The following is an 18,570-nucleotide window of genomic DNA, read 5'->3' as shown; positions in this document are numbered from 1 at the left end:
AGTGAGAGCCCTTTATAGCCTGGAAATGTCTCGATTCCACGTACCTTCCACGCTGTGCCCTGTTGTGGGGTTCCTCCGTTCGTCTGGACTTGTTTTTATGTCCCCTTGAGGAGTTTTGTGTGTTTCGGTCAGGAGAGGTTAAGAGCTGCTTCTTACTCTGCCGCCATCTTAACCCGGAAGTCTGTAAAACATTTTTTACATATTAGTTATTTTGTGGAACAGATCTCAAACAAAAAAAAGTGAAATATAATATGTTTTAGTTTGCACTCAGACTCCATCAGCTCTTTTTCTGAAGGCAGATGGCATTTTTCATCATTTCTCTGAGACTGTCTTAGATCACCACTGCTGAGAATAATTAGGTCATTCACAGTCACTCATCAAAAAACATTGCTGTTACTATGTTCAGTGTTGTTCTGGTTCTGTTCACTTTACTTTGTGTCAATTCATGTAAGTTTTTCTAGGTTTTTATGAAATTATCCTGCTCATCATTTCTTATACCTCAATAATATTTTATCATCATCATATGCCACACCTTGTGCAACCATTTCCAATTGATGGACATTCCTTCAATTTCCAGGTCTTTTCTATCACACACACACACACACACACACACACACACACACACACACACACAAAGAAAGAAATAGAGAGAGAGAGAGAGAGAGAGAGAGAGAGAGAGAGAGAGAGAGAGAGAGAGAAAGAGAGAGAGAGAGAGAGAAAGAGAGAGAGAGAGAGAACTGCAGTAAATATTTTAGTAGAAATAAGTCTTTTCCCCTTTTTATCTTCTTGGGGTATAGACCAAATAGTGGTATTTCTGGCTCAAAGTTTTTGCACAGTTTTAGAGCTCTTTGGGCATAGTTCCAAGTTGCTTTCCAGAATGGATGGATCAGATCACAACTCTCCCAACAAAGATGTAAAAATTTTAAATATAATGTTAGCATGGAGATAACAGCAATATATCACATAGACAAGCATTGTGACCAGGTGGGATGAATACCAAGACTGCAGGGCTGGTTCAATATTAAGAAAAACTATCCACATAATCAGACTGTCTCAACAACAAAAACAACAAAAATAATATAATTTTATCAATAAATGTAGAAAAAGCTTTTGAAAAATGCTATGCTTATTCATTTCAAAAACACTACAAAGCATAACAACAAATGGATCTTTCCTTGAAATTATAAGTAGTGTTTAACTAAAACTATTGGTAAGCATTATCTATGATGGAAATAAGCTAAAAACCTTCCCAGTAATATCAGAGGTGAAGCAAGGATATCCATCATCATCATTATTATTCAATACTGTAGTAGAAATGTTGGATATAGCAATAAGAGAGAAAAAAGAATTGAATAGGCAATGAGGAAACAAAACTACCACTTTTGCAGATGATATGATGCTATACTTAAAGAATCCTAGAGAATCAACTAGAAACCTAGTTGAAATAATTAACAACTACAGCAAAGTTGCTGGATTTAAAATAAACCCCCATAAATTATTAGCATCTCTATATATTCCCAACAAAGTCTAGTAGGAAGAGACATAAAGAGAAATTCCATTTAAAATAACTGAAGACAATATGAAACATTTGAGAGTCTACCTAGCAAGACAAATCCAGGAACTATTTCAACACAGCTATAAAATGCTTTTAATACAAATAAGGTAAGAACTAAACAACTGGAGAAATACTAATTGCTCATGAGTAAACTGAGCCAATATAATGCAAATTATAATTCTACCTAAATTAATTTACTCATTCAGTGCCATACCAATCAAAGTACCAAAAAAAATTTTATAGAGCTAGAGAAAAATAATAAAATTCCTCTGGAAAAACAAAAGGTCAAGAATATAAAGGGAATCAATGAAAAAATATGAAGGAAGGTGGTTTTGTAGCACCACATTTCAAATTGTCTTACAAAATGGTAACCATCCAATGATTAAGAAACAGAGTGGTAGAACAATGGAATGAATTAGGTATATAATGCACAGTGGCAAATCACTATGGTAATCTATGCTTTGTTGTTCAGTAATTTCAGTCATGTCTGACTCTTTGTGACCTCATTTTGGATTTTCTTAGCAAAGTTACTTGATTGGTTTGTCATTTCTTGCCACCTTCCATTCATTTACAAATGAAGAAACTGAGGCAAACAAGTTTAAGTAACTTGCTCAAGGTCACACAGCTAGTAAGTTTCTGAAGCCAGATTTGAATTCATGTTTTTCTAACTCCAGGCCCAGCCTCTTTTTCCACTGCACAATTTAGTACCTTTTGCAATACTCTTTGACAAAAATGTGGGGACTTTGATAAAAATTGCTGGGAAAGCAGTCTAGGAAAGATTTACAATGTACATCAAGATATGGCCGAATGAGTACAAAGTTTTAATTTTAAAGGGTAATTAATAAGCAAATTAGGAAAGCATGGAAATTTAAAATTTTAAATCAGATTTATGGAGAAAGAATTTATGACCAAACAAGAGACAGAGAGCATTGTGGGATATAAAATGGATAATTCTAATTGCACTGAATTTTAAAGTTTCTGCACAAACAAAACTAATACAGCCAAGATTAGAAGGAAAACAGGAAAATGGGAAAGCAATTTTAAAGCAAGTTTCTCTAATCCCTCATTTCTCAAATCCATGGGATCTTATTCAAATGTATAAGACTATGAGTCATTCCCCAATTGATAAATGGTTAAAGGATATAAATAGGCATTTTTCAGAAGAAACCAAATTACCTATAATCGTGTAAAAATGTTCTAAATCACTATTGATTGGAGAAATGCAACTTAAAAAACTCTGAGATACCACTTCACACCTATCAGATTGGCTAATATAATAGAAAAGGAAAATGACAAGTGTAGGAGGGGATATGGGAAAATCGGGACACTAAAGCACTTGGTGGATTTGTGAACTGATCCAATTATTCTGGAGAGCAAATAGGAACTATGCCCAAAGGACTATAAAACTATTCATATCTTTAACTCTACAATACCACTACTAGGTTTGTTTCCCTAAGAAAAATTTTTAAAGGGAATGGTACCTATCTATACAAAAATATTTATAATATGTCTTTTTGTGGAAGCAAATAATTAGAAAATGAAGGGATGCCCATCAATTGGGAAATGGCTGAACAAATTGTAATATATGATTGTAATAGAATACTATTGTGCTCTAAGAGATTTTGAGCATGGTGCTTTCAGAAAAACCTTGGAAAGACTTATTTGAACTGATGCAAAATGAAATAAGTAGAACCAGGAGAACATTGTAGGCAATAAGAGCAACATTATCCTATGATCAACTATGTATGACTTATCTATTCTCATTAATATAACGTTCTAAAATAATGGTCCAAGATAATCCCAAAGGATTTATGATGAAAGATGTTATCTCCTCCAGAGAAAGAACTGATCTAATCTAAGTGCAAAGTGAAACATACTTCTTTTTACTTTTGCTATTTTTCTTTTTTATCTGTGTTTTTTGGCAATATGGCTAATAAGGAAATATGTTTTTATAACTTCACATGTACAATCTATATCAAATTGTTTGCCTTGAGAAGGAGGGAGAGAATTTGGAACTCAAAATTTTTTAAAGATCAAATATAAAAAGAAGTGTATGTAATTGAGAAAAGAATTTTAAAAAAGAAAAATGTAATTGAGAAATACTTAACAAAATTAATAAAATGGAAGATAAAAGAAATATTAACCTTGACATTGGGATTCCTTATAGTCTATTTAACTGTAGGCTAAAGGATTATCAAAAAGTGGTAGGCTCATTTTGGCTGGACAATCTCATGTAAGTGTAATAATGCCATCAATCACTAAGAATATAGCTCATTTGAGAACTAATCCAAAAGCAAATGACAGCAGCAGAAAAGTAGTAAATAACAGATTCTGAGACAGAGAATAATAGCTGATACTGATGTTGTATAAAGTACCTGCAAGACATAATCAAACACTGGAAAATGGAGCCATGAAAAGTTGTGCCATCCATGATACAACCCTACATGTGTGAGTTTTCCTATACTATGAGAACCCAGACACCGCTGCTGCCACCACCATCCCCAACAAATGTAGCACTGATCCTACAACTCTGAAACATGTCACTAGTAGGATGGGGCATTTTAGGTAGTAATGCAAATAGGGCACAAGTCTCAATCAATACATTCTATATCAACAGAAGAGAACCCAAGAATCAAATCAGCAAAGCTTTTTATTAGGAAAGAATATTGATTTTTTTTTTCTTCACCAACTTGTGATTTCATTGCTATGAGAAGTTTCCAGTAAAAAAAAACTTCATCTACCAATGCAGATCATCACCTCCTTTGTAATTTGTCATATCAGAGAGTTATCTGGGATACTAACAACCTAAGTGACTTGTCTAAGGTCACTCAGCCAGGATATGTCAAAGACAGGACTTGAACCAAGGTCTTTTCAAATATTCTAGCCACCACCACACATTGCTGGTTCTTACTCATATATGAACATATTGGGAATGGCTGTACATCTTTTTTTATATAATTTTTTAAACCCTAATATCTTATATATATATATATATCCTTCTATATTAATTTTCTTATTTGTTACAGGGCTAGGCAATGGGGGGTTAAGTGACTTGCCCAGGGTCACACAGCTAGGAAGTGTCTGAGGTCAGATTTGAACCTAGGACCTCCTCTTTCTAGACCTGACTCTCAATTCACTGAGCCATCCAGCTGCCCCCATGACTGTACATCTTACTGATACTCGGGTTGCAGAATAAGAAAAAAATGGCTGCAAATCTGAGATATCTTTAACTTTTAACTGACAGGCAATTTTCACTTAAGTATAATACTGGACTCCAGTTTTTTCAAGTTATTCTTTTCATGGTTGTAAATCCCACATGTGATTCCTTATGTCAACTACACAGAGTGCTGTATGAAGTGTCACCATTAAAAATGAATACAGGCTTAATTACCTTTGTTTCTAAAGGAAATACAGCTTTTTGCCACAGAGTTCTAATTATTTTTTCGTTATCCTCCTTGAATTCCCCAGAAATGAATCCCATCTATAATGAGGATCCCAAGCAACTTGCTGTTTGTATTCTAACTCCTCTGGGGCCCCAGTAAGTCTTCAAGTACAGAACCCAAGAGACTAGGGCTAGACAAGACAACTTCACCTCTCAGAGCCCCATTGCCACACCTCCTCTTTCTAGGGATTAAATCAAGTTTCTCTTTCTAAAAGGTAGATCATCAGGGCTCCGAGGAGCCTTGCATGAATCTATGATAGTATCAGATCCAGTACTCCCAAGTAAGAGGTAAGTGATATTCAAAAAATAACACATCTTGCTGTTTATTAGTAGTTATCAGAACCAAGATCCCCCTATAGAACCGCTGCAAACACCCCTGTGCACTGGTCTTGTTCAGTCACAATTAGCATCACTTCAAATCAATCCATCCTGCTAGCTGCATCCCCAGCCCTGGTCAGAAGCTGGAGATCCAGATCATGAAAGCAGCACAAGAACCTTTTGCAAATTGAGAACTTTCAAAAACCACTTGACTTACAGAATTGTTTGTTTTTAATACCCAGATTTCATAAGATCAAAGACCTAGAGCTAGAAAGGGTTTTAGAGGCCTTCTAGTCCAACCTCCTCATTTTGAAGTTGAGAAAAAAGAAAGACTACAACTCTCTTATGGATAAAAACATAGCTAAGCATCTGAGCCCAAATTTGAGTCTTCCTTATTTCAAGTCCAATAGTATTACTATTTTCTCTCTGGGCCCCTTCAACTATTTTAGGAAATCGCAAACTCCCTGTGAGGTCATTTCATCCATCCCTAGCATAATAAAGTGGTTTGTTTTTTCAAACCTCACATAAATGTGCCACAAGTTTACTATAAGCTATTCTTAGATAAAATATTTATAGAAAAATGCCTTTCTCCTTACTGCCTATTTGAGAAATTTCATATAACATCTTTACTTACAAATTTTCATCCCCTAAATAGCTCATCTTCATGCCTACACACTTACCTGACTGGTTCCTTAAATTGTTCTGCAACCCAACTGAATTAGCCTTCCTTAAGCACCTCATGTGTATAAAACATTACCTAAGATGTCAGGGGAGATACCAAGGGTAGAAAAGAAATGATGCTTTCCCTTATAAAGTTTAAAGTGTAGTAAAGGAATGCTACAAATAAACAGAAAACAATAATACAACATGCATTCACATGTATAAGAGGAAAGCAAAAAAAAAATAGCAGATAAGGTAATGATTAGGGGAGAACATTAGAAACTAGAAGTAGGAGGAAAACCAGGGATGTTCATTGGCAAGATTTTTATTTTATTCTCTTCATTGCCTCAGGACCAATCTTCCATGTGAGCTTTCCTTGTCTGTGCCTCTGGATTAATTATCTTTCCTTTGATTCTATGATCTGCATATTTCTCTTTTAAAAGATCAATAGATCATTCTTCATATAAACAATAATTTCTTTATACAGTGAGAGTTTTTAAACTGTTTTGTTTCATACATCCCTTTAGCAGGCTAATGGACACCAAGAATCCCTTTTCAGAATAATATATTAAGATAATTGAAGGGGAAGCTAGATTTTAGTTAGAGGTCAGTGAAAATCAAAATGTCATTTTTCTTCTCATCCAAGTTCAAGATCCCCAAAAATCTATCCACAGATCCCTTGAGAGTTCTTGTACCACAGGTTATAAACCTTTGTGTTGAAGCATCTTGCTCTTGTCCTTCCTCGCTTGCTTCTGTATTTCAAAAGGCTTGTGCTCTCATTGATCATTGACCAAGACTCCCTTCACAATGCAGATGGCAATACACCCTTACTTTCTCTTCCTCTGCCCCACTTTTTCGTGTCTTCTTACAAATCTTATGAAGTATGTTCTCCAAATGGTCTAGGATCCTTTTTGGTCTTTTAACATTATGTCCCATTTCTGAATGAAATTAAAAATATATATCTCCTCTACCCTTAGTTTCTGAAGAGTAAGGTATTCTTTCAACTGTCATCCCCACTAGGTTCCTATCCTCCTGCTGTAAGCAAACCTTGTATTTTCCATACTATTCTCATCCTACATGGTACAACTTTTAGCTTTTAAATCTTGTAAAAGCATGGAAATATTGATTTTTCCATTCCACTTCTATTTTGTGTAGTTTTTTGTTATATATCTGTCATTTCTTGATTTCTAAAAAGTATATGCACATACCCATAACTGTAGTACAAATTATTTAATAAAATAGTTGACAGTTATACAGCACTTTAGAGTTCACAAAGTGCTTTATATATGTTAAGTAATTTTATTTTCTCAACAGCCACCCCAGAATGCTCTTGCCTCCTCATTTTACAGATGAAGAAACTGAGGCAGTCATAGGTTATATAAGTTGCTGAGAGTCACAGAGCTAGTAAATATGTGGGTTAGGATTAGAATTCATATCTTCCTGACTCCAGCATTCCACTCACTATGCCACCTTTCAATTCCTTAAGAATTTACTTGGAATGCTGACCCTCCCATAGGCCTAGGAAGCCTTTTTCTGGTTCTGTTCAGCCATTGGCCTTGCTACACTACCATTTTTCCCTGCTGAAGAAATATGAAGCAGAAGAATCCTCAATGTCAGTGATCCAGTCACACCAGAAGGAGAATATGTCTACCCCAAATAAGCCAAAGCTACCTCTTACATGTTGTCCAGACTTCGACTAGAAAAGCAGAAGGTACAGTTAAGTAGCTCAGCAGATAAAAAGCCAAGCTCGGAAATAAGAAGCCCTGGGTTCAAATTTGGTCTCAAACACTTCTTAGCTATGTGACCTTGGACAAGTCACTTAACCCCCATTGCCTAGCCCTTCCTGCTCTTCTTTCTTGGAACTGATAGTATTGATTCTAAGACAGAAGGTGAGGGCTTAAAAAAAAGCAGAAGAAATGGATGCCAACATCTCCCATGTGCTATTTTCAGAGACAATTGTGGTTTTGTTTGTTTGTTTCCAAATACTATTCAAAGGCTCACAAGCAGTTCTACAGCTGCTTCAGTCTATCGGCTTAGAAAAGAACCTTGATTGAAGGAAGTGAATGGCAAGCGACACAAAACAGCATGAGCCACAGGACATGGCTCACACAGGCAACCCTGAGATGGAGGATGTGTTGGCAAGGATTTATCTCAATCTCCAAATATGGCAGATAGAGAATAGGCCAGAGGATAAAGTGGCCTGAACCAGTTTCAGTCCTATCCATATTCTGCTGGCCAACAATGTAATGTCTGAGAAGATCAAAATAGAATGCTCTACTTGCCTAGTCCTGCCTGTGAAAGGAAAATGTTGATACATAAGGAAAGGCAGATGTTTTCCTTTAAGGGATATGAATGAAAAGAACAACGTAGAGAATGATAAACACATAGCCTCATATAAGTTGGAAGAGCATGGTAGAGACAGTCCTGGACCCTGGCACTCATCCCATCACCATAATAAAGATAGTTAAAATATATATCATACCTATAATATGCTAAGCACTGTGCTAAGAGCTCCATAATTGTTAACTCATTTGATTCTTACAAAAGCCATAGGAGGTGAGGAAACTGAGGCAAATAGCAATTATGTGACTTACCAAGGGTGACATGTCTTATAAGTGCCTAAGACTGGATTTGAATTCAGGTCTTCCTGACAACAGGTATCCTACTTACTGTGTCCTACTTACAAGAGGGCCATTGCATTCTTGGAACTTGCTGGACTTTCCATCTTCCTTAGAAGTGAATTTTCTTTTATGCATTATCTCCCCCAATAGAAATGTGAGCTCCTTGGGAGCAGAAACTACCTACTTTTTCTATTTATTTCCCTCGAGTCTAGCAGAGTACTGGGCACTTTTTAAGTCCTTAACAATGCTTTTTTGTTCATTCATTTGTTCATTTGGGAATCAAAGGCACATCTATCTATTTAACTTGAATAAGGCATGAAACCACTCTGAGATTAAGTTTCTTCATTTGTAAAATGATGAATTTAAACCAAGTGTCTGCCATTCAAATCTAAGACACTATGGTCCTATGATAAAACTATCAGAGACATTGCTTCGGGAGCTCCTAGTGAGTTCTCCCTGTTCACGTATAGTTATACAAGAGCATCTTTTTCCTAAATGAATCAAGATATAAGTGGTCAAGGACAATCTTGAAGAGGAATATCACTAATACTAGGAGAGCTAGTTATATATACACACATACACACACACACACATTCCTGCCTTAGAAAAGGAAAGGATCTATGGAATCAACCTATAATTGAGGAACTTGTTTAGAGAAAGGTGCTAAAATGTGATTTGTTCTGTAGAGTATTTTTTGGTGGGGAGCTGGCTTTTATCACCAACCATCCTGCCTTCTCTATCCCTACCCTATGAGATACTGATTGAGTACAGGTCCACAAGGTTTGGGGGACTCTGAAGTTCTACCATATATGAAAGACACTGAAATCTGAAGACAGCTCCAAGTTCCCCATTTAATTGAAAGGAGATGACACTTAAGCTGGGTGCTGAAATCTTCCTTGATTTTACCCTTTCACCCCAAAAAACGGTAAAAAATCATGTGTCCTTCCTCCATAGAACCATAAAACTCTGTTTGGATCTCTCCATACATATCCAATTCTCTCTTGTATTATAATTATCTGTGGAATTGTCCTCCTCATCCAGCTCCAATCCACCAATTCAATTGTAAGTTTATTAAGAAAAGGGTCTGAATTATAGCTGAATGTAGGAGGAAAATGCTAAGCATCTAATCAACCCCCTACAATAGCCATGCCCAAAAATCAGTTGCCCACTTTCATCCATTCTACCTCTAAAATATCTCCTCTTATGTCAGCCAATCACATTCTATCTTAAGACATTTGTCTTCTATTGAACTATTTTAAATCTCTTATTTAACTTTATGTGTCTTGTTTCCAACCAAATTATAACATCCTTGAAGACTTAGGTTAGCTTAGACTGCTTTGTATCCACTGAAGCATCCAACATGATAGGCATTTAGATATTTTTTACTTCCCTTGTATCCTCACGCATGACTTGTTACAATGCTCAACGTAAGTATTTATCGACATCTCATAGATTTTGAGATCAACTAGTGTAACTCCATCATTGTACAGATGAAGAAACTAAAATCCAAAGCAGGAAAGATTATTTAATCTCATTTTTAAACTATTACCTCTGTGCAGATGATCCTAAATCTCTTATCACTACTTCTGGCTGCTCTTCTGCATCCCAGGCCTGCATTTGTACCATCTTTAGGACATATACACCTTTTACTCCGCTTTTCTCATCTTTTTCCACAAACAGCTGAAAGTCTCTTTATTTCCTCACTCCTCAATTTCTTATGAATAGTGGATAGAATACTGACCTTGGATTGAGGAAGAACTGAGTTCAAATCCTGCTCATATACTTGATAGCTATGTGGCTCTGGATCACATCACCTTTCTCAACTTCTATTTCCTCATTTGTAAGATGGGGATAGTAAAAGCACCTACTTTACAGGGATGTTGTGGGGATCAAATGAGATATTATAAATCTCTTTACAAACCTCGAAATATCACAGAAATGCAGCTACCATTCCTATTTAATAGGGTCAAACCAAGTAATACTTGTAAAGTCCTTTGAAAACTTAACTATCCACTATAAACACATGCATTATTATTATTATTATTATTATGGTTATGGTTATTGCTTGATGATAACAGCAAAAAATGACTAAACATGAAAGATTATTATTACTTGTTGTTTTTCATGAGAACATAAATATGTTTGTGTTGTTTATGCTGTTCATATGTCAGATATGACTCTCTGTGACCCCACTTTGGAGTTTTCATGGCAAAGATACTGGAGTTGTTTGCCATTTCTTTCTCTAGCTCTTTTTACAGATGAAGAAACTGAGGCAAATAGAGCAAAGTAACTTGCTCATGGTCACACAGCAAGTACATGTCCAAAGCTAGATTTGAACCCAGGAATATGAGTATTTCTAATTCCTAGCCTAGTGCACTATCCATTGCACCACCCAGCTGCCTGTGATTATTATTTCAAACTCCCTTTTTTAACTTCCTTCTCCTTTGGGATACCCAACCTTGAGGCGAATCTAGTTCCGTATAGACTTTTCACTTCACTTAAAATCTCTTCCCCATAGGTTTCATTCTCATTTTACTTTGACCTGCTCCTACAAAGAATGTGCATGGGTTTTTCTCCCAGTCAACACTATGTTTTACTTCTCCTTGGAAAAGGAGTCATAAGTCCCTGTCTAGCAACTTAAACGTTCCACTCAATTGTACTGCATAATTAAACCTTCCCATGGCACAATATGGCTCCCTGGTTTACCTTTGCTCTGAAATAATCCTTTTTAAAGAAAGATTTTTAAATTAGGCTATGCTAAATATCATCAAGAACAAATTCCTCATTTGAGAAATGAGAAAACTGAGGTCCTGAGAGATTACATAACTTTCCAAAGTGATTTTAGTTTTCCCTTAATTCAATTTTGTTTTAATTTATATCTTTGGTCTGTAGCCCAAACTAAGTTAATGCTTTTATTGGGAAAATCATCTCTAGGTCACACACTCAGACTTTGCCCTATGTTTCCAAAATGTAGAGGGAAATGACTGCTCTTTTTTTTTAATCCTTTCTTTCCGTCTTAGCAACTCTAAGACAGAAAGGCAAGGGCTAAGCAAATGGGGCAAAGTAACTTGCCCAGGGTCACACAGTTAGGAAGTGTCTGAATCCAGATTTGAACCCAGGTCCTCCCGGGTCCAAGTCTGGCTGGATACAATCTATCCACTGTGCCACCTAGCTGCCTTTGTGCTTATTTTTTAACAGATAAAAACAATTGAGTTAGCATTTCAGTTGAGAGGAGGCATTGTTTTTTGAGATTTAGTCCCATGATTTTATTAGCATCAATACCCCTTTTTCAGTGTGGAACTTCTCTCCACTAATAAATAATATTAATTCAGCTACAATTTTCAGTCTTAGACAGCTATTTGGGAGAGATGAAAGGTTAAATGACTTTCCAGTGATCACACAATCAAAAGTAATACTTGAATCTATGTCTTCCTGACTCCAAAGTCAATCATTACACAGAAGCAACAAACTTGACTGCAAAACTGTGTATGGCCCAAATCTGATTAAAATATAATTGAGAAATATTTAACAAAATAAATAAAAACATAATACAACATAGATGTGATTAATTTGTGGTTTTCTAAGTCAATATATTGATCTGTTTCCATTTGAGTTGGACACCATCATGCTATATCACAGTATCTCTCAGTTAAGAGATAGTTTGTGAGAATAATTAGTAAAAACGGGAAATTAATAGATTGTTCACTTCTTCCCACTAGATGCTGCAGCCCAGATTCTTCTCTGTTCTGGGACTGCTGTGTTTCCAGTGCCAAAACTGGTGTTTCTAACAATGAATTCAAGGTCCCTATTATTCTCCACCTTGTGGCCTACTGTTCAAGATCCATGAAGTATTTCCCTTATCTTATTCTAGGGAGGCCACATGGTGTGAAATCAGTCAGTCAATAAGCATTTATTAAGCACCTTTATTTGCCAGGGATTATCCTAAATGCTGGAGTCAGAATACCTGGATTTTAATCTGGTTTTGTCCCTTAACTATGTGGCAATAGGCAAATCACTTCATCTTTTGGGGACTTCGTTTCCTCATTTGTAAAATGAGAGATTAAGCTAGATTCTAGGTCTAAATCTTTGATCCTACAAAAGTAATTTATTTGGTGGTTTGACCCAGATGACAAAATTGCTAGTATTACCTGAGTTTATTTATACATTACAAAATCTCTTAACCAGAGTTCTCAGCCCTGACTGTGTCTGTCATATGTAAATACTCTCAAGTGTCTGGTTGAGATTTAATTTAAGATTATTCCCAATATTACTCTGTTAATAGAATCTTAAACTTTAATCAAGGCATTGCCATAGAAGCACCATACTTCTAAGTCACTCTGTAGCTTACAGGGTCTTTGTTTTACTAAATTAGTGACAATATGGTTCTTAGATTCCTTCATACTAAGGACTCCCTGAAGACAGTCTTTTGGCATGAAACAGCTTCTCCTAAATCTCTAATTTTAAAAAGAAACGGTCCTCTACATTAAGTGAGCTAGAAAGTTTCCTATAACCTAATATTTGGCTTTAATCTAACCAGATGTAGACAGAGTATCCTTCCATTCTGTTTTTTCTGAGTTTCAATTTCTTCAGCTATAAAAATACTTAAAAGTCTTAACTCACAGGATTAAAGTAGGGTATAATACAGTGTGAGCTAAGCAACTAATCTACGAGTATGTATTTGTTAAAGCACCTAACTCATAGGATTAAAATAGGATCAAATGTGATCATCTAAGTAAAAGTCTTTGAAAAACTACTTGAATTGAAAGTACTATCTAAATGTCAATGGGCAACTCTATGGTACAATGGGTAGCATGTTGGACCTGGCATTGGGAAAACTCTTCTTGAGTTCAAATCCAATCTCAGACAGTAGCTGTATGACTGGGCAAGTCACTTGACCTTGTTTGCCTCAGTTTTCTCATCTGTAAAATAAGGGAAGAAAGGAATTGGAAATCTTTTCAGTATCTTTACTAAGAAAACCCCAAATGGGGTCGAAAAAAGTCAGGCATGACTGAAAAACAACTCAACAACAATGGAATGTCAACAATTATCAACATCCTAGCATCATTAGCACTTTTTCCCCTAATCTGTGAAGGGATCCCTTCTGGTGACAATCCTCTATAGAATGATCCTGCATTCTTAAACCTCTTTCATAGTAGAAAGAGTATTTGTCTTGTAACTAAGAAGGCTTGGAATTCAATCTCACCTATGATATAAATTATGTGACCTTAGGCAAGTCACACCCTCTCTAAAATAGTTTCCTCGTCTGTATAATGGGAAAAATTCAACTAAATGGCCTCTAAGATCCCTTCTCACACTTTCCTCAGATTTTACTGCAAGAAGGAGGTATATTGCATTGTTAACTAACAAAGCAATCTACAAGTATATATTTATTAAGCACCTACCATGCACCGAGCTATCTAGGGGTACAGGATGTCCTCTCAGCAGGACAGTGATGATAGCCTCTAGCAATAGTGGATTGGTCAAATACAATTCCAGAGAATGTCAACAACCATTTAAATTAACCAGGTTTATACAAAAACTTATGTGGGTCAAGTGTGTCAGCTGCTTAAATCACCATCCTTAGCCCATGTTTACAAGAGGTATGTATAATCACATATGAACAGTTATTGTTGTTTTCCAAAGGATTTTCCCATTTTTCATGTCTAGAGAAAAGAGAAAAAGGATTCCTTTCAGGTAATATAAGAACATAGAAAAATAAAAATAAGTTGTTATCTTGCTTCAGTTCACTGTCAAAAGATAATACACAGGAAAAATAACTCATGTCTGATGGCTATGAATATGGGTCATAGAAGGAAAGGCTGGAGTGGCCCTCCAAGCTGCCTGTTGTGAGAATCCATGTCATTATTTGCAAAAGCTCCATGAGGCAGAGCTCTAACTCTTCCTTTTCCCCTCAAAGAACAGCAAATAGCAGCCATGATATAAAAGAAATGTGTAAAAATACCCATAATTTTTTATTTAAAAAAAAAAGACTAAAAAAATAAATAAATCCCACCTTCAAGTTTCAATTCTGTCTTCAGTATGTTTGTTGTTTATGGATCCAGCTGGGAAAGACTTTCAGCAGCATCTGTTTATTATATGCATGATTTGTTCATCAATCAAGACACTGTGCCCAGAACTGTTCTAGCCACTATAGAAAATCTATGTAAAGTCTAAGCTATAGACTCAACCCCAAAGGCTCTTAGAATCTGCTTGCAATGACAAGATGTAGGCATGTGACAAAGAGAATTAACACAATACAGAACAGAATTAATTCTAAGCCTGTGGCAGACCCTGAGTCCAAGCTTTATAGAAGCCTTATAGACAGAAATAACCAAGGTGTGTTGAAGTAATGGCGGAATGAGAAGGCAGTGTCTATTTGTACTGCAAACTGTGGAAGGCAACTCCAACACATTCATTATTTCTCCTATAATTCCTTCTATAAACAACAAATATGCTAATGAATAAGCTGATAGTACACCCAAAGGAGTCATATTATGAAATTTGGGGTGTATGTTTTATCTATATCTTGAAATGGACATATTGCCCCCAGCAGAATATAAATGCCTAGAGGATAGGGATCATTTCATTTTCTCTCTTTGTAACCCCAGAACCTAACACGGTGCTTAGCATAGAACAAAGAAAGTACAAGTAGATACTTGATAAATGTTTGCTAATTGATTGATTGATACATTATATAGGAACTATTAAGGGGGTCTGCATTTGCTGAACTTAGAAAATGGTCAATCATTGTGGAACATTGAATTTAAGACAGTGATACTAGGCTATTCCCAGTGCCGAGATGAAATAATAAGATGGTAGATGAAATGTAACAGTTCCTTAAAATGATAATTATGTCTAAGTTTAAACTTTAAAATTAAATGTTTTTTTCTTAAGTGAAAGTCTAAGTTACTGAGTTGAGGCACATGGAATCTGATTATCTCTCATCTGGAGTATCCTAAATACAGATGGGATGAGTGGAAACCAAGAGAAAGATATGAATACATAAACTGAGAGATCCTTTGATTACTTAAATATGGCAGGAAGAAGGACATTCCCAGAAATGTTCAGAGAACATGCCACCATAAAGTGATACCACAAACAAGTAGATACATATTATTGTGAATAGAGTGCTAGTCTTAGAATCAGAAAGACCCGGGTTAAAATCCTGCTTGAGATACTTACTGGCTAAGTAACCACCTCTCTGTAACTCAGTTTCTTTGGTGGTAATAATAGGGATTATGAGGAACATATGAGATAGGATGTATAAAATGTTTTGCAAAACTTAAAGCATTATATGAATATTAGCTATTATTATGTATTATTGATCAATTGGCAAATATTTATTAAGTTTTTGATGTGTCAGGCACTGTGCTAAGCACTGGGGATATAAAAAGAGGCAAAAGATAGTTCATGCCCTCGAGGACCTTACAAACTAATGAAGGAATTGGTGTTATTGTTCTCGTGTTGTCATCATGTATGACTAACTGAAAAAAAAAACAACCTTACTTTTTATGTTACAATCAATACTGAGTATTGATTCCAAAGCAGAAAAGCAGTAAGGGCTAGCCAGCTGGGGTTAAGTGACTTGTGTAGGGTCATACAGCTAGGAAGTATCTGAGGTCAAATTTGAACTCAGAACCCATCTTCAGGCCTGGCTCTCTATCCACTGAGCTATCTAGCTGCTCCCATGATTAACTTTTAAAAGGTGCTTGCTGAGACTCAGATGAAGCTCATTCTTAAATCAGGGATCAAAAAGAAGAACAGGCAGGGATTGAATTAATGATTTCATTCACTTTGCTAGAAACTTCCTGCCAACAAGAAGGTTACTGAGCACATTCTGACTAACATTATCTTTATATCTTTTCCTATATGATAAAAAGTCCACTTAAGGAAAACTCCTTTATGCTAACACTCTTAATTGCTTTCAGATACTGAGATTACCTAATGCAGAAAAAGAACCACACTGTGGTGAACATGTTCACCTTTCAGGGATTCTCCAGCTTCCATGAACACCAGATCACCCTTTTTGCAGTGTTCCTCATTTTATACATCATAACCCTGGCCAGCAATGTCATCATTGTGGCTGTCATCTGCATTGACCGCTATCTCCACACTCCTATGTACTTCTTCCTGAGCATCTTGTCCACTTCTGAGACCTTGTATACACTGGTCATCATCCCACGGATGCTATCCAGCCTTATAGGATGGAACCAGCCCATCTCGCTGGAAGGCTGTGCCACTCAAATGTTCTTCTTTGTCACTTTGGCCATCAACAACTGCTTCCTGCTCACAGCAATGGGGTATGACCGCTATGTGGCCATTTGCAACCCCCTGAGATATATGATTGTCATGAATAAAAAGGCATGTGCCCACTTAGTGGGTGGGGCATGTGTCATTGGTTTGACCATGGCATCTGTACAAGTGACATCCATATTCAGCTTGCCCTTCTGTGAAGCAGAGGTGGCCCACTTCTACTGTGACATCATCCCCATGATGAAACTTGCTTGTATAGACACAACAATCAATGAGATCATCAATTTTGTTATCAGTTTAGGAGTGATCATGGTGCCCATGGGCTTAATATTCATCTCCTACATCCTTATTATCTCTGCCATTCTCAAGATAGCCTCAGCTGAAGGACGGAAAAAGACCTTTGCTACTTGTGCTTCCCACCTCACAGTGGTCATTATCCACTATGGCTGTGCCTCTATTGCCTATCTCAAGCCCAAATCAGAAAATTCAATGGAGCAAGACAGATTACTTTCTATTACTTACACTCTCATTACACCACTGTTGAACCCTGTTGTGTATAGCCTGAGAAACAAGGAAGTCAAAGATGCTCTAAGGCGAGTCATGGGTAAAAAGTCTTCTTAACTAATAGGCTATTTTTCAAGCAGTCTTTGAGCCCATAAAGCTCATATGCTGACCACAAATATCACAAACAATCCAAGTGTACTAGAGTATACTTGAATTTGAAGCAAAATTCATACTTCTCTACTACCTATAAGCAGTATGAACTTGAGAAACTAGTGTTTCTCATTGCTGAAACATTGCTGAAAAAGAAAAGGGTACTTGGCTGGTCCCTGGGGATCCCTGATATCTATTTATTGATTGAATGTTTGATTAATTCCTACAGATTAATTTGGCTTGGGCAAAAATACCAATCCTTGTTTAGTTCACCTGGAGATAGAGGATTGGTTTTCCCAAATGGATTAACCAACAAATATCAAACTATCAACAAGTACTGTTGATATCTTGATACAACTATATGAAAGAAAGTATAGGCAGTGATGAAATGGATTGTTCAACTGCTCCTACTTGCTCTCCACACCCTACTACTGACTCATTGCCTATAAGAATCCAGTCTAAATGTTTTTTCTTTGATCTAGGAAGTTGTAACAAAAGAATCTATTACCATCACCCTTCTCCCTCCCTCCCTCCCTGTCTCCCTGTTTCTTTTTGTCTGTGCCTCTGTCTTTCTTTGTCTCTCTCTTGTCCTCCCCAGATCCTCTCAAAGAAAAAATATTAATGCTGTCCTTTGTGTTTTGGGAAGTAAGTCTTCCAGAAATAAGTTTATTAAACACTAAGTAAAAATTCAAGCTTGAATGAATGAATATTAAGCCCATTTCTTGTAAAGATTGTTCAGATTAACCTAATCTCTCCCTTTCTCATGCCCTCAGACATGTCTCTCTACCCAACGACAAACTGAAATAACATTTATAATGTTTATAATCTTGAACAAGGAAAAATCATAATATATTAAAACATATTGTGCATTATTGAAATATAGTTTGGAATTAACATTTCAGAACAATTCATTACTTAATTCCTTCCTTGACTATTGTCCTCAAGATATAAAAGGACATTCTGGCAATTTGTATTACAACCCTTTCTGAATAAGAGAAGAGGACTCTTCCCTGAGATTGTTCACAACAAACCAATGGCTTCAGGGAATGGGAAACACTAATATCTAA

General features: G+C 36.3%; 1 protein-coding gene across 1 annotated transcript in view; it reads left to right on the top strand.

Moving 5' to 3' along the window:
* Window positions 1-17,470, top strand: part of LOC123245630 (olfactory receptor 10J5-like) — a 69,640-nt gene extending 52,170 nt beyond the window's left edge. Inside the window, exon 2 of the mRNA XM_044674597.1 lies at window positions 16,533-17,470. Coding sequence (XP_044530532.1) covers window positions 16,533-17,470 — 938 coding nt within the window. The remainder of the gene's footprint in view (window positions 1-16,532) is intronic.
* The last annotated feature ends 1,100 nt before the right edge of the window (window positions 17,471-18,570 follow it).

This window comes from Gracilinanus agilis, chromosome 4, assembly GCF_016433145.1.
Source record: "Gracilinanus agilis isolate LMUSP501 chromosome 4, AgileGrace, whole genome shotgun sequence".
NCBI classification, from domain to species: Eukaryota; Metazoa; Chordata; class Mammalia; order Didelphimorphia; family Didelphidae; genus Gracilinanus; species Gracilinanus agilis.
The sequence above is the reverse complement of the archived record's forward strand: the minus strand, read 5'-3'. Positions and strand labels throughout refer to the sequence as shown.